This window comes from Anabrus simplex, chromosome 2, assembly GCF_040414725.1.
Source record: "Anabrus simplex isolate iqAnaSimp1 chromosome 2, ASM4041472v1, whole genome shotgun sequence".
In the NCBI taxonomy this organism is placed as follows: domain Eukaryota; kingdom Metazoa; phylum Arthropoda; class Insecta; order Orthoptera; family Tettigoniidae; genus Anabrus; species Anabrus simplex.
This window is the reverse complement of record NC_090266.1, coordinates 708,116,364-708,132,040: the sequence shown is the minus strand read 5'-3', so window position 1 is coordinate 708,132,040 and position 15,677 is coordinate 708,116,364. Positions and strand designations below refer to the sequence as shown.

At 39.5% G+C, this 15,677-nt stretch overlaps 1 protein-coding gene across 1 annotated transcript in view; it reads left to right on the top strand.

The window, feature by feature from the left end:
* The window catches only part of LOC136863055 (MAM and LDL-receptor class A domain-containing protein 1), a 198,323-nt gene that overhangs the window by 63,902 nt on the left and 118,744 nt on the right, over positions 1 to 15,677 (top strand). The window contains exon 3 of the mRNA XM_067139383.2: positions 6,759 to 6,789. Within this exon, the coding sequence (XP_066995484.2) occupies positions 6,759 to 6,789 (31 nt within the window). The remainder of the gene's footprint in view (positions 1 to 6,758; positions 6,790 to 15,677) is intronic.

Genomic DNA, 15,677 nt, shown 5'->3' with positions numbered 1-15,677 from the left:
TGATTTTCTCTATTTTGCTGTAGACTTCCTTGTTGGATCTCTTTTGATGGATTCCATTTCTGTACTTTGATCCCAAGATTCTTCTCACTATTTTGCGTTCTCTTTTCTCCAGTTCTTCAAGGAGTCCTTTGTTGGCATTTAGAGACAGGGTTTCGGCTGCATATAGAACTACTGGCTTCAGAACTGTTTCATAGTGACGTATCTTGGTGTTTTGGGAAAGGCATTTTTGTTGTAGATTGTGCGGGATGTTTGGTAGGCTATTTCCAGTTTGCGTACTCGCTCCTGAAGTGCTTCTTTGTCCAGTCCATTTTTCATGATGATCTCACCCAGGTATTTGAATTTGTCTACTCGGGTGATGTCCCCGTATTTTGTATGGAGTTTTGGTGGAGCCTCTTTGATGTTAGTCATTACTTCTGTTTTCTCAAACGATATCTGCAAACCAGTTTGTTCGGCAATTTCCTTTAAAATTTCAACTTGAGCTCTAGCGGTTTCTATGTCGTTTGAGAGAACAGCAATATCATTGGCAAATGCTAAGCAGTCTGTTGCGATCCCCTTGGATTTTGTTCCTATTCTCAATGGACTGTAGTTGGTTTCCTGTAATCTCACCCGCCAGGTTCTGATGATCTTTTCAAGAACACAGTTGAAGAGTATCGGGGATAGCCCATCACCTTGTCGGACTCCTGTTTTGATGTCAAAGGAATGCGAGAGACATCCGTGGAACTTCACCTTGGATTTTGTATCGGTCAGGGTGGTTCTAATTAATGCCAGCAGTTTCAAATCAACTCCAAATTCATTTAAGATGTTTAGCAGGACTTCCCGGTCAATGGAGTCGTACGCTTTCTTAAAGTCCACAAAGACAGACACATACTGCTTGGACCTTAGTGTACAATATCTGATGATCGTTTTGAGATTTTGGATCTGTTCAGCTGTTGAGCGACCTTTTCTGAACCCTCCTTGGTATTCACCTATTTGATGTTCGACTTGTGCTTCCAAACGCTCCAGGATGGCAAGTGATAGAATTTTGTAAGTCACGGGTAGCAAAGATATTCCTCTGTAGTTGTTGATGTTCTTCATGCTGCCTTTTTTGTGTAATGGATGGATCAAAGCTATGTTCCAATCTTCGGGTAGGGTCTCCTTGTTCCAAATTTCTTCTATTTGCTTTTGCAAGATATCAAGTGATTCCTCTGGGGCATATTTCCATAGTTCTGCTATTACTGAGTCTTCCCCCGGCGCTTTGTTATTTTTGAGACTGGCAATATGGCGCTTGATCTCATCTCTGTCGGGTGGTCTGGAATCTGGGTACCTGAGTAAGGGTTCCTTGGTCTCAATGGCGCTTTGCGGTTTAGAGCAATTAAGTAAATTCTTGAAGTAATCTGCCAGAATGCTGCAATTTTCTTCATTTGACGTCGCCAGTGTGCCGTCCTTTCGCTCAAAGCATAGAGATGGTGGTTTATAGCCAGTGAGTTTGCGTTTGAAGGCTCTGTAGTACTCTCTGCTTTCATTCTTCCTAAAGTTTTGTTCTATCTTTTCAATGAGAGATTTTTCGTATTTACGTTTCTCAGTTCTGAACACCCTAGCTGCTTGGGCACGTTGGGTTTTGTAGGTTTCCTAATCATTTTCTGATTTCGTAGAGTAGTACTTTTTCCACGCATTGAGTCTTTCTTGGAGGACTGATTCGCAGGAACTATTCCACCAGGCATGCTTTTTGCTTCTCTTGATTTCTGCAACGTCTTTGGCGGCCTCAACAAGGAGACTTTTGGCGTTGTTAAATTCACAGTCATTTGGTCTAGCCTTCTCCTGGAACTCCTCGACCCTTTGCCAAAGTTTATCATTGTCGAAGCGTGTGATCTGTTTGGTTGTCTTCCTTGTGTTTGCGGGAATTGGTTTGAATTTGATAAGAGACACATAATGATCTGAGGCCACATTGATGCCTTTCTTTACCTTGACATTCATAATCTCAGGGCTGTTTCTCCTGGAGATTGCAACATGATCAATTTGGAACTCTCCGAGAGCTTGGACGGGAGAACGCCAAGTCATTTGCTTTCTGGGTAGATGGCGACCTGCAGGTTGTGATTTTCGCAAATGGACACCAGTCTTTTGCCGTTGGGATTGGTTCTTTTGTGAGCAGGGTAATTTCCTATAACTTTCTTGTACTTCTGTTCACGACCTAGTTGGGCATTGAAGTCACCCAAAAGAAGCTTGACATGCTGTTTGGGGTTTTTGTTTAATTTTTCATCCAGTAGGTCCCAGAAATTATCAACTTCGTCTGGATCAGACTTGTTCTTATCGTTTGTAGGAGCATGTGCGTTAACTAGGGCGTAGGTTTTGTTTGCGCATTTAATTGTGTGTATAGACAATCTGTCATTCACAGGTTCGAAATTTGCAACCGATTTAAGGATCTTGGTTCTAACAGCAAACGCGGTTCCAAGTATCACAGCTCCATTGAGGATTCCTCTTTACGCTTTGCTCTTGAAAAATCGGTAGCCTTCGGATTCAAAAATCTCTTCATCTGGGTACCTTGTTTCCTGTAGGACCATTATGGATATCTGATTTTCGTGAAGAGCGTTGGTAAGGGTTTTCAGCTTGCCAGTTTGTGTAAGTGAATTTATGTTGAAAGTTGCTAGAAAGGTTTTAGATTTTGGCCTGAGTTTTTGACTCTTCGGGGTACACAGAGACGCTCCGACTCGTCTCTTGCATGATGTCGAGTCTCCCCCAGAATCCGAACGAGACTCGTGCGTCGTGGTGTTCACGACGAGTGATTTATCCGAAGATTTACCCCCTGGGGTATGTTTCTTGAAATGTTGTCCCATCATGCTTTTTGACTTGACTTTGCTTTCGACGGGTACCCATCCTTTTACAACTAGGGTTGTTAGCCCTAGAGGTTGCCTCAAGATGTTTTCTGGCTTCTGGTCATTTACCAGTCTTCGCCGTAACCCTGGCAAGGGACCAGTTTTTTTTCACGGTGGTATTTTATTTCCCTACTACCCTCTGACTCTGCTGGCGGCAGAGCCAGCGAGCTTCCCCAATTCCAATGGGACGCGCCCGATGGAGGTAACCGGTAAATCCCCACACGGGTATTATTTATTTATTTATTTATTTATTTATTTATTTATTTATTTATTTATTTATTTATTTATTTGGCATCCAGCAACAGTCGTCCGTGATTTCTGGTATAATCGCAATATTCTAGTACTTCGAGGGTACGAAGGTAAAACGATTGGATTTTGGGGGTACGCTAACAAAAAAGTTTGAATACCACTGGGTACAGCATGAAATATAAAGGTAGTAATATTATTGATATTAATTAGGATTCTAATACAGTAGTCTCTCTTGATTCAAATGATGGGGCATGTAACTATAATAAAAAATAATAATAAAATAATAATAATAAAATTAATAATATTAATATACTAAAGGAGTTTGGCTTAGATAACAAAACCAGGGCAATCATCGAACGGGCCCTAGCTGACACAACCTCCAGATTTAAGTTGAGGGGAGAAATTTCAGACTTTTTCAAGATAAAGAAAGGAATCAGACAGTGAGACGGGATCTCGCCCCTTCTATTCAATTGCGTCCTTGAAAAAGTCATCCGTCAGTAGCGTAAAGAAATTAAACAATGGGCTCCAAATTGGTGTGAGATTGGGTTACAAGAACATGAGTCTTTAAATTGATTGCCAATCTTTTACAGATGATCTGGCAATTTTGTCTGATTCTCTAGACATGGCTACAAAGCAAATTAACCACCTCAAGGCATAGACGGAGAAAGCAGGCCTCCAGATCTCCTTCGAGAAAACGCAATTCATAACTAATATCAAGACAGCACCAAGAGAGCTAAAAGTAAACAGGGGGCAAACAAACGGGCAGATAAGTGTAAATATCTTAGTGAGTGGATAGAACCAAACATCTCTGAAAAAGAAGCTTTTGCGTCGCGCATGAATAATATGGAAATGACTTATCAACTGACCAAAGACTTTTACAACAAATGTCCATATCCTTGAACGTAAAGCTCAGACATTATTGCAGTGGTCATAAGATCAGAGGCGTTGTGTGCGGCGGAATGCCTTGCTATGAACAAGAAAGTCCTGATGGACAAATTGGAAATTAAAGAAAGAAATATTTAAAGGACAATTATTATTATTATGATTATTATTATTATTATTATTGCTAGTTGCTTCACGTCGCACCGACACAGATAGGTCTTATGGCGACGATGGGATAGGAAACGCCTAGAAGTTGGAAGGAAGCAGCCGTGGCCTTAATTAAGGTACAGTCCCAGCATTTGCCTGGTGTGAAAATGGGAAACCACGGAAAACCATCTTCAGGGCTGCCGACAGTGGGATTCGAACCCACTATCTCAAGGGATGCAAGCTTACAGCCGCGCGCCTCTAACCGCACGGCCAACTCGCCCGGTAAGGACAATTCTTGGTTCGGTTAAAGAAAAAGGTGAATGTAGATGTTGGCATAACCATGAGCTCTATATTCATGCCCATAAAATCTCTAATGTCATGCGGAGAAGGAGAATTGCATTTTATGGCCACTTGCTATGAATGTAACCAACACGATTATCGAGCCAGATTTTTACCGATTTTATAGATGGGAAGACACAGCCAACTTGGTTCAAGGAGGTGGAAAGGGACCTACAGGAGATGGGGATTAATATGAAGATACACAAGAACGCAATCCATTCAGGAGGAAACCAAAAGACTACCAATGTTTTCAAGAAAGGCAAAAGTTGGAGTCGGGAAAGAAAAGAGCGAATGGAGGAGCACTGGGCAAAGATCAATGCCCAGAGAAGACAGCTGAAATAACGTGGTCCTTAGTAGGCCGATACGAAAAAATAATAGTAACAATGTATGTACGTTGGGTATTCAGCCCAAAGGCTGGTTTGATCCTCTACAGCTCCACCAACAGCTATCATAGATAACCTATGTGTCACTGAAGGGGCATACTAGGGAAATGATGAGTCAGGTAGTTTCCCGTTGCTTTCCTCACTGAGCCAGAAGTTGTTATTACATATCAGTCTGCCAAGCCTACTAAAATGCATGCACCAACCGACCCTATGAGCGATATTTTCACACCATTCGTAACAGGGACTGGCTGCATAAGGAACCGTATTACTAGAATCGCTCATATCTCCCACTTTCATATTGTCAAAGCCAAGGAAGAGACTGAGACAGGTCAATGAAAGTAACCAATTTATTCTAGCCCATACCAGTAGACATAGTGCACTATAAACACTACATCCTGCCAGCAAAGTAATAATAATAATAATAATAATAATAATAATAATCATCATCTTTGTATTTTGTTTTCCACTCCTGCATATTCCCCCCCCCCCCCCTCTCTCTCTCTCTCTCTCTCTCTCTCTCTCTCTGTCTCTCTCTTTTGGGCTTTGGAAAATCACACACACCGTCTGTCATTCTGCTGCGCTGCGTTACTTGAGTAAGCAGGCAGTGGACAGTAGAGGTGTGACAAACGGTTATTTTTGTGTAACTGCTACACCTGTCACTGCTACAAGAAAGTAACTCTGAAAAGTAACAGTTAAAATTAACGTCCAACATTACTCACCTTTTATTGGTCACAGCCTGGTCACGGCTTCAAGCTTGTCCCCTAACAGCTGTGTTGCGAAGTCCCATTCATTCACTCGCACATACGCGCATGCATCACTACATGGTTGAAAGTCTGTGCAGCAAAACACGCATTAATACTTGCTACAAAGTTAACGAGAGGCAGACAGCGAATGAAATGAGAAGACCACATAGCGTCTTTTCTGAAATCTAGAGGACTGAGTTTGACAATACCCCAATCAAGGATAGAAGACAAGAAAACCTGATGATCTGTCTGCCAACAGACCGGCACAAGAGGATCGATTAAGTAAAACGAAGTAATGTTATGTTATCTATAATATGATATCCATAATATCAATATGGAAAATTAGCATAGGCCTACTAATTTATTTATGATACAAGAAAAAATATACGGGTGAAACTTATAATAATATTATAATGTAGGTAGCCTTGCGCGATGTCTGAGTCAACGATTACCCCTGAGCAGTTGAATATGTCATAACAGTTTACACTTTAGTTACCAGATGACAGCAGCAACTTAAAAAATTACACTATAGTGTATATGAATTAAAGCAATCTCCTACGAAAGCGCTCTCATTTGGAAGACTATCTGAACTCTGAAGGTCACATTCTGTGCCTGTAAGCTGCTACTAGTGACAGTTCCCACTTCCCAGTTACTGTTTTCACTAGTACGTTATTCTGTTGTCGTTACTTGGTAACCTGTTATTTTTTGTCCTCATTACATTTGTAACAGTGACATGCATGTAACTGTGACAAAGTAACTGCTACGTTATTTTTCAGCCATCTCTATTGGACAGTCACGAGACTGGAGTTGGAAAGGGGAGTTCCTTCATTCGCGCACAACAACATTGTAAAGTTACCTATAAAAAGAACGCTGCAACTGTGTAACCACTGTAACCTACTGATGTTTGCTAGATGGTGCTAAGATACTTTTTCCGCATAGAACTAAAAATCGACTGTATATTGGGTTGGATAGTTTTTCCACTACGCTATTCAATTGTCAGACGGGATTTAAGCATGCACATGAAGTGTACGGGGCTCATGTCACCATCATTTTAAAATGAAATGTTCTGAAACATTGAATAAACCTTTGAGTTGAGACAGACATACACTCTTCTAACCTCAATTCGTTATCAGCGTGTGCTCTAACAATTCTTTTTCTTTCCACAGACGCGTCTTAAAAGGCAGCAGGACCTCTCCGGTAAGTGACCGTCCCTTTTAACCTTTACGTATATCGTCCACATTAATTGACGAAATGGAGGTAAATTTTGAAAATAGATTCTTGAATTCTTACTTATCCTAAATGCATTCAACCTATTAAGCTTTTTATAAAATGTTCATATCATCTTTCAACATTCTGTGACATAAAATGTAAATGTTTTGCTAAGTAATCTGTTTCACACACACGCTTGAAAGTTCAGCAACAATATACATAATATCACTTTTAAGGACGAATGAAATGTGTTAAATTCCGCAATATTGATTCATAACCTAACTGATGCCAAAAATAAACCCAGTTGTGCTCCAGGCCTCTTGGAATGTTGACCAATTGACTGGACTTATCCTCGTGAGGACAGTTGAGGAGCTAACTTATTAGAAAGGTTTAATAGTTTATTGAAGGCACTAACTGCTCGACATCCAATCCTGGCAAGCGGCAGCCAGTCAATTGGCCAATTACTCGGAATTTAATTCTTGAAATGAAATTGTGATCGTTACATTCTCGTAATAGATATACGGTACAGTACATCGCATTGAAGCAGAAACCAGAACAAAATTAAATGTTGATGAAGGTAACTTTTTCAGATCTACTAAAGCAGAACCAGTGCTGGATGAGGTACTTGGTTAACTGTGTACAGTTCCAAAATCATCCTCCAATATCCATCATGGCAGGGGTTGTTCTTAAAATTAAACCCGGTTTCATATGTTTTCAACTGCCCATGCAAAGCGTCTTTTCAGCAAATACAAAGATGTACTTTCTCACAAGAGGGCGAGGTTTACTGATGAGAATTTTAAGAATGTACTGATTTATAAAGAAAATGGTGAATTATTTGAAATGTTAAAATTCACTAATACTAAAACATTCGGATAAAAATAATTTTCAAAGTTCCAAGATATCATTTTTAGTCCCACTTAGCGACAAGAACTACTTAATGTATCTGTGCAAAAAACAAAATAAAAACAAACATACGTCGTAAAATGAAGTACAGTAATATACATTTCCTTTCAAAACTTTGGAATCATTGCAGCCCCATTCGAACAAAAAAGTTAGTGATTTCTTTAAGACTGGAATTCTGTGAAATAATTGTAATTTTACTGACAAGTTGTGGAAAAAGTAACTTGTAATTGTAATAGAGTAATTGCAGTTCAGCCCAGTTACTTTTTTGTACTTATCCCATCTCTGATTACATCTAATATACAAATGAATCCAAGGAGTAACTGCTACTTTGTTCTTGAAGTATGGAGATAGTTTAGTGGACGTGAAGTTATGTGAGAGGAAATGAGTTATCTAAGAAAGGAAAAAACCTGAAAAACAGGTTGTAGGTTTTCATTTTCATTTTTTCTGGAGAGTATTATTTTTCAAATGGATAATGGAAACATCAATTAAGGGAGTTTCTAATAAGAAATTATACAAAAAATTTCGATGTAATTCCATATCACATACCATTGTTATTTACTAAAATGTTATACATATTAGAAATCTAAATCATCTATGCAATTCATTCAGTGTTATGCAGCACGTAATGTCCTGGCAGAGGGAAACAGTCTCATAAAGATAATTGCTGTTCCTAAATTTCTGGTTACGACGGAAAACATCAAAATTTATTTCTGTTTTAAATGTTCTTCGTAATGTTAGGAACTGAAATTGGGTATTGAGAATTAAATGGTTATGTCTTTGGTGCAAGGGGAACAGAAACTAAGTTGAAGACCGAGTTCCAATATGTAAAGAAATCTGAAATGAACCTCAAATACTGCAGAAAATTACATTTCATGCGCATAAAACAATATCTTTCAATTGTTTGAAACATTACAACCATTCATATTTTACAGTAAATTTGAGTCAAATCTTGTATACAGGTATGATCTTCTTGCTTCAAGCAATAATTGCCATAATTCTGATAGCTTTACTTATATACCACCTTCGTTTATCCGTGAGGTCGTTAAATGTATAACATGGTGCTCCATATCCCATTAAATAAATGTAATTAATTAACAGTTAATTCAGAACTCTTGAATGCTAATAAAGGCACACCCATGGTGTTTTCTGATAGGCAGCAGTTGCTTCATTTATTGCCTCAGAACAGCGCTGAAGATAGCGTTCAGGACATCCTTTATTAAGTATAGCATAGATACCACCATGATTTTACCATTTTAAAACTTTCTAATGTCGCAAAATTGTCGAGATTGCCTTATAATCTAATGTATTCAATGTTGTACAATATGAGTATAACTTATGTATATTTGCTGTTTCATGCTGGGCTCGGAATACTTTGAAGACGACTACCCAGGTATCCATAAAGTGTGATTACTTATCATCTATTGTAATATTTATTTGTTGTAATGGTATAAAATCCTTACAGTTACCCACACAGTCTTAGAAAATAGCATCAGAGTAAATGTACTGTAACTGAGGTGTAGTGCAATTTAATGAACATATCCTTTCCAGACTATTAATAGTGACATATATAACTAATTTTTATAACTATGTTGTGTACTTACTCTGAAGGTTAAACACTTATGTTGAAATTTGTTTATGCGTTCCAAAGCCACTGAAATTTGCATGCATTATTAACCTTATTTTAATGGTCAACCGAATATGCCCGTTGTATGCCCTGTTGCTAATGCTAACGAAGCACTTGGCGTTACTAAGAAACTGTACTAATATCAACTCAATCTGAGGAGTTAAATGTAATTCGACAGCTGTAAGTGGCATTGTGCCTAATGAATCATCTTAATCAATTTCTGACTTTCTGAATCACATCTGTGAATGTTCTTTCTTTATACTGAACTTGCAGTTACTGTCCTGCAAATTTTGCGGAACCGTAGACATCGCACTAAGCTCCAGGTTATGTGTGATCACTAGAGTCCGGATTATTAGGTTCTGATAGGTTAGAATGCAAACATACTTTAGCCAGTAACAAGTATACCCTACACTGTACAACGGTTATGCTATGAGATTTGCATAGATATTAGGAGTACAGCCTATAGAACTCCTTGAATTGATGCTACTCTTCCTACATTATGGTACAACGGGTTGCATGACACTTCCTACAAACCAAATTACTTTGCATTCTAACCTATTACCACCTAAATATCCGAGGTCTAGCACTGATCACTTTAAATTTTCCGTATTGATGGTTTACGACTCACAGAGTTTTCTGACGTTCCCACCTAATCAATGCTATATATATTGTAAAATGTATTTATTTACATCTAAATTTCAGTACTAGTTTCGATCCATGGATCATCCTCAGCTGCTTACACCAACAACTAAAATAGTACATCACAATCATCAGAAACCCCTTCCTCTGAGTCTGTCATATATTACAGTTGTAAAGTCTAATAACCGCCCATGTTTCATTTCACTAGCATATCACTGTTAGTTGAATTAAACCACTCTTCTCGAACTTTTACAAATTCACTGTCTTAAAATCTGGTAAACAGTATGTTTAGTTTGTTACACTAACGATTAAAAGTGTATATTCGTAATCATTAGAAACCATTTTCTTTGAATTATTATTATATATTACCATACAGTCTTAAAATCTAACAAAACGTCTGTTCATTTCACTGATGTGTCTATGTCTGTTGAATGGGGAACCATAAGTCCGTAGTGATTATGTCATTGCGTTACCTCAAAACACTCTTCTCGGATTTTTTAGATTCACTTTCTTAAAATCTAGTAGCCAATTGTTTAATTTGTTTTTAATGCTCTACGTTAAAATCTCGGTAAAATGGGGCTTCATGAAATTAGTTACAGTAATTTATAAATGATTAACCCTCAAGCACACGCGCCAAATTTTAGGACGCAGACACACGCGTGGGGGTGCTTTCCACCCCACATATCATTGTATTGTAAAATATGAATTACTGTATTATTTGGAGATTTTAAGATAGATTATATAAGAATGACTCTGTCTGCGGGGATCCAGCCAGAAAGATATAAGAGCGGGGAGAGCACAGGAGAGTTATTTGTACATTTCATTAGGAAATAAAATGACCTGGGGTGGATTCCACCCCATACGCGTGTGTTTGAGGGTTAAAACATTAACTCATGATTACACTCTTACTGAATGACTTCGACGCATTCTATGGCTGGAAGACTAAACCGAATCTTCTACGGCTTCCCTGCATACCAGACTTCTGCAAATCTGGAGTAAATACCTAAGTAAATCCACAAGTTTCTAGCAAATTGCTTTGCAGGCAGCACCTACTAAACTTTCTCCCACTGTAGAACTTATTTCTCTCGTCATTGTCTTACGGGTTGCATACCTGAAGCGTAATCGGGGTCAGTTGAATATTGTACCCACCATTGCATTGAAAATGAAAATCCACAGCCTGTTTCCAGTCATTCGACCGGGTCAGGAAAGGAATGAATGAAGCCCCCATTCAGCGGCGAGGATAAGAATTGTGCCGGCTGCCGAAGCCTGTCGCACTCCTCTGGGGCAATGATTAATGACTGACAGATGCAATGTTAATGGAGAGTGTTAATGGGACGAAATATGACAAAAAAAGCGGAGTACCCGGAGAAAACCTGTCCCGTATCCGCTTTGACTAGTACAAATCTTACATTGAGTGACCGGTGTTTGAACCACGGAACCCAGCATTGACAGACCGGCGTGCTGCAACCTGAGCCACGGAGGCTTCAACCCACCACTGCATTGCTAGTACAAAATTAAAGATGACCATGCATATTTTACTAGTGAGTGTGATTCTTTTTGATTGCATCATTTCATGGTTTTGTTTTCAAAGCGAATTACCTTTTCATAAGGAGGGATTTAGTGGTATTTTCCGAGGTTGCGATATGTAGGGAAAATAGTGATTGGAATATAAGTTTTCATTCAGGTTCGGAGGAGGATTCTGAAGCACTTTTAGATTAGAATAATTATATAACGTAGTAGATTTAACATGGCCGGGCTGAGTGGCTCAGACGGTTGAGGCGCTGCACAGTGGGTAATTTCTAGGATCCAGCCGGCCAAAAATAATATTTTCAACCCTCGTCTTTTGTGCGCATTTTCTGTGAGTCGTGTTTATAAGACTCTTGGGTACAGTAATTAAGTATTGAAAAGTCGCGCTGTCTGATTGTCTAATCTCACCGAAGGCCTAAAGTGGCTCTCCTCCGTCAGGGCATCATACTCTGGCGAGGCGAGCGCGCAGTTATTATCATGTGAGGGTCAGTAAAGACGTCAGAACTAAATGTTTCTTTAGCTTGCAATGTGATTATATTAGATGAAGGTATGCATTTTTATATAGTATGTAGCATTTTCTGAAAATTACTATATTGTTGTCCGGAACATGCACTTAAAAATTCAGGTACACGGTGTCCAAGCGCTATCTAATTGTACAAATTTGAGCCAACTTTCAAAATAGATTGCCTTTGATTTCCGCAATTAAAGTTTTTGGATGAGTTTTCTTTACTTTATTGAATAAAAAACGGTGACTTTTTGCTGCGACCAAGCGCGACCATGAGAGTAATTAATTTTTTTCAGAAGCCATGTACTCTGTAACTCGGAGATCGGTTTTTCGAGCTGTTGAGGAACAGCAGGGAATACGTGGTTTGTCCGGAAAATACGTATAAATCCGTCGGGGTGACGTATCACGTATCGTGGAGGCGCCGCCAGGTGGCACTGCTGTTGTCGCCGATCTTCTCAACGCTCAGTTCGAGTCGGAGAGCTCTGCGTGTCAGTAGCAGTGTGCGGCTGCTTGTTAAAAGTTACCCGTTTTCACCTGCCGTCGGTATGGAGCTCTCTCTGATTGAGGAACAGCACATCAACATCAAGTTTCTTGCCAAACTAGGTAAGAATGGCCGTGAGATTTTTGAGTGTTTGCAACAAGTTTACGGAGACAATTCTCTGAAGGCACCAACCGTGAAAAGTGGTGAAAAAGTTTCCGGGAAGGCCGAGAAGACGTGAAAGAAGACCCTCGCCCAGAACGCCCGTCGTCATCGAGTTCTGATGAAAATGTTGAACGAATTCGGGGCGGCACTTGGCACTTGGGTGATGTGGAAGCCATCAAGGGAGAAACGACACGGCAACTGAACAGCATCACAACTGAAGACTTTCAACAATGTTATCAACAGTGGAAACGGCGTTGGCAGAAGTGCATCTTGTCTCAGGGAGAGTACTTTGAAGGAGACCATATTGTAATACCTGAATAATTGTCAAATAAAGTTATTATTCAACTTTTATGCGTATTTTCCGGACAAACCTCGTATAAGCGAAACGATGATATTGCGAATGTTGTAATTGAACATTTAGGCTTTGAGGATTGTTCCGAGGATATATCCAAGTCAATAAGGAAATCCGTCAGTAGTTTGTGTGCTAAAATTCGATCACGCTGGACAAAATATAGTAGAAAAAGGGACAAATTGCTGAAGTACAATACAAGTTGGTTCGAGCAGAGAATGAGCCTTGCAGAAGGACGTGCACAACAACAATGTCAGGATGAGCCTGCCAGTACTATAGCTCATTCCATGTTAAGAACACAGTATTGTTCTTATGACAACAGGGCTGCTATATCGAACGGCTCCGTTCAACGCCATCACGGGAAAACGGCGGCACATAAATTTGTAAAATTCAGTATGTAAGCTCAAGACCAAAGGCTGAAGAAACTAAGCTACAAATTACTTTTATGAACTAAAGGGGACGTGGAGTTTACAGGGGCCGCATTTGGTTTGTACAGAATGAGAGGTAAACTACGGCACATAAGAAACCTCAGCACTGAAATATAAGGTAAATTGCGAGAGAAAATAGACAAATAATTTTATGGGCTCGAGGGGCGGGGATGTATTTAATCACAGTATTAATTTCAAAGAAATAAATCACACCCGTAGGCTTATCACATAACTCTCACTCAACACAGTACATTTACGCACTGATTTAAAGCCTAAAATACACACGCAATAAATAAATACTGTAGATGACTTCACCACAGAAGTTCAGGGCGGAAACCCGTCTATTGTTTGATATCCGAAGCAAAGTGCTGGCAATACCAATGATGGAAACCGCTAGAAGATTCTTCACTTCTGCGGATATTACTGGAGTAGATATAAATTTAATAAACCATCTACGTGCCATCGTAGAAACTCTTTCGTGTCGGTATGCCATTGATAAAGTGACATTTGGCATTTACGTAATTGTACTTACAAAAATACAAATCGTACTACATTCCTGCAACTTTGCACAAACTCTTAGTTCATGGAGAGGAGGTCATTAGGTACTGTATTATACATATTGGACAACTCTACGAGGAAGCCTAAGAGACCAGGAAAATAGGAAACCTTCCAGAAAGACACAAACATTGACATTTTCCATAGGCTGCTTATATCATCGGACCCTTATATTACCAGATTAGGAAAATCAAGGAGGAGGAAGTGGATTCCGCTTTCACGAGAAGTGCTCAACTTACTGTCTGAGCCTCCTGTATCTGCTTCTGCCGAAGGAGATAATGACAGTGACGATTGCGATTCTGATGTAACTGCATCTAATGAATAAATTGTTTGGCAAGTACATGTATTCCTGTATCTGTTTTTAAACATTCTTAACAACATGTCCCACTATTAACATCTATTTAATCTTAAAGCTATAACGAAAAATGATTAAAATTACAAAGATTACTAATTCTATTCCTGGCGTAGCAATTTGTTATTTGTACTTGATTGACCGCACACTTAATTATCTCCAATAATAGCAGTTACATACTAAGTTTTATGTAAATCGGTCCATTAGTTTCCGAGATACGATTTTTGGCCGGCTAGATTCCTGAAATTACGCACTGTGCGCTGGCCTTCTGACCCCAACTTGGCAGGCTCGATCCTGGCTCAGTACGGTGATATTTGAAGGTTCTCAAATACGTCAGCCTCGTGTCGGTAGATTTACTGTCTCGTAAAATGTCTCCTGCTGGAGTAAATTCTGGCACCTCGGTGTCTCCGAAACCTAAAAGTAGTTAATGGGACGTAAATCCAATAATATTATTATGTTAGATTTAATATGAAAAATAATGACAAGTAAGTTGTTAATTTCATTTCCTAATATTGTAAATTATATAATTGTAAATAAATAATTCAAGGGTCTCTTATTCATGGATTTCAGCAAGTTCTTCACTGATGCGTGACTGCAGAAAAGGCGTTAAAAGCGCTGACATCTAGGCCTTAAAACGATAGTCTCAAAATGATGCTATGCGTTCTATTGGAACTGAATCCCCCCCCCCCCGAGTCAGTGGGACGAAAAATCAGTGACATTGGAATTGAATCCCCTTTTATCCTTCCTAAGAGATTTCAAGGCCACATCAATGTCAATATGTACAATAAAGTAAGACAATTACTATCTAAGGTGCTACAGTTGAAGAGTGAGTGAATCCGCAATTTCCTAGCAAATTACTTTGTAGTCAATACCTACTAAACTCTTTTCCACTCCTCAACCAATTTCTCTCTTCATTGTCTTGCGGGTTGCATACTAGAAGCGTATCGGGGTCAGTTGAATATTGTACCCACGACTGCATTAAAAATGAATTTTTTTTTTGCTAGTTGCTTTACGTCGCACCGATACAGATAGGTCTTATGGCGATGGTGGGACAGGAAAGGGCTAGGAGTGGGAAGGAAGCGGCCGTGGCCTTAATTAAGGTACAGCACCAGCATTTGCCTGGTGTGAAAATGAGAAACCACGGAAAACCATTTTAAGGGCTGCGGACAGTGGGATTCGAACCTACTATATCCCGAATACTGGATACCGGCCGCACTTAAGCAACTGCAGCTATCGAGCTCGGTAAAATGAAAATCCACAGCATGTTTCAAGTCATTCGACAGGGTCAGGAATGGAATGAATGAACTCCCCATCTAGCGACGAGGACAGGAATTGTGCCGGCTACCGAAGC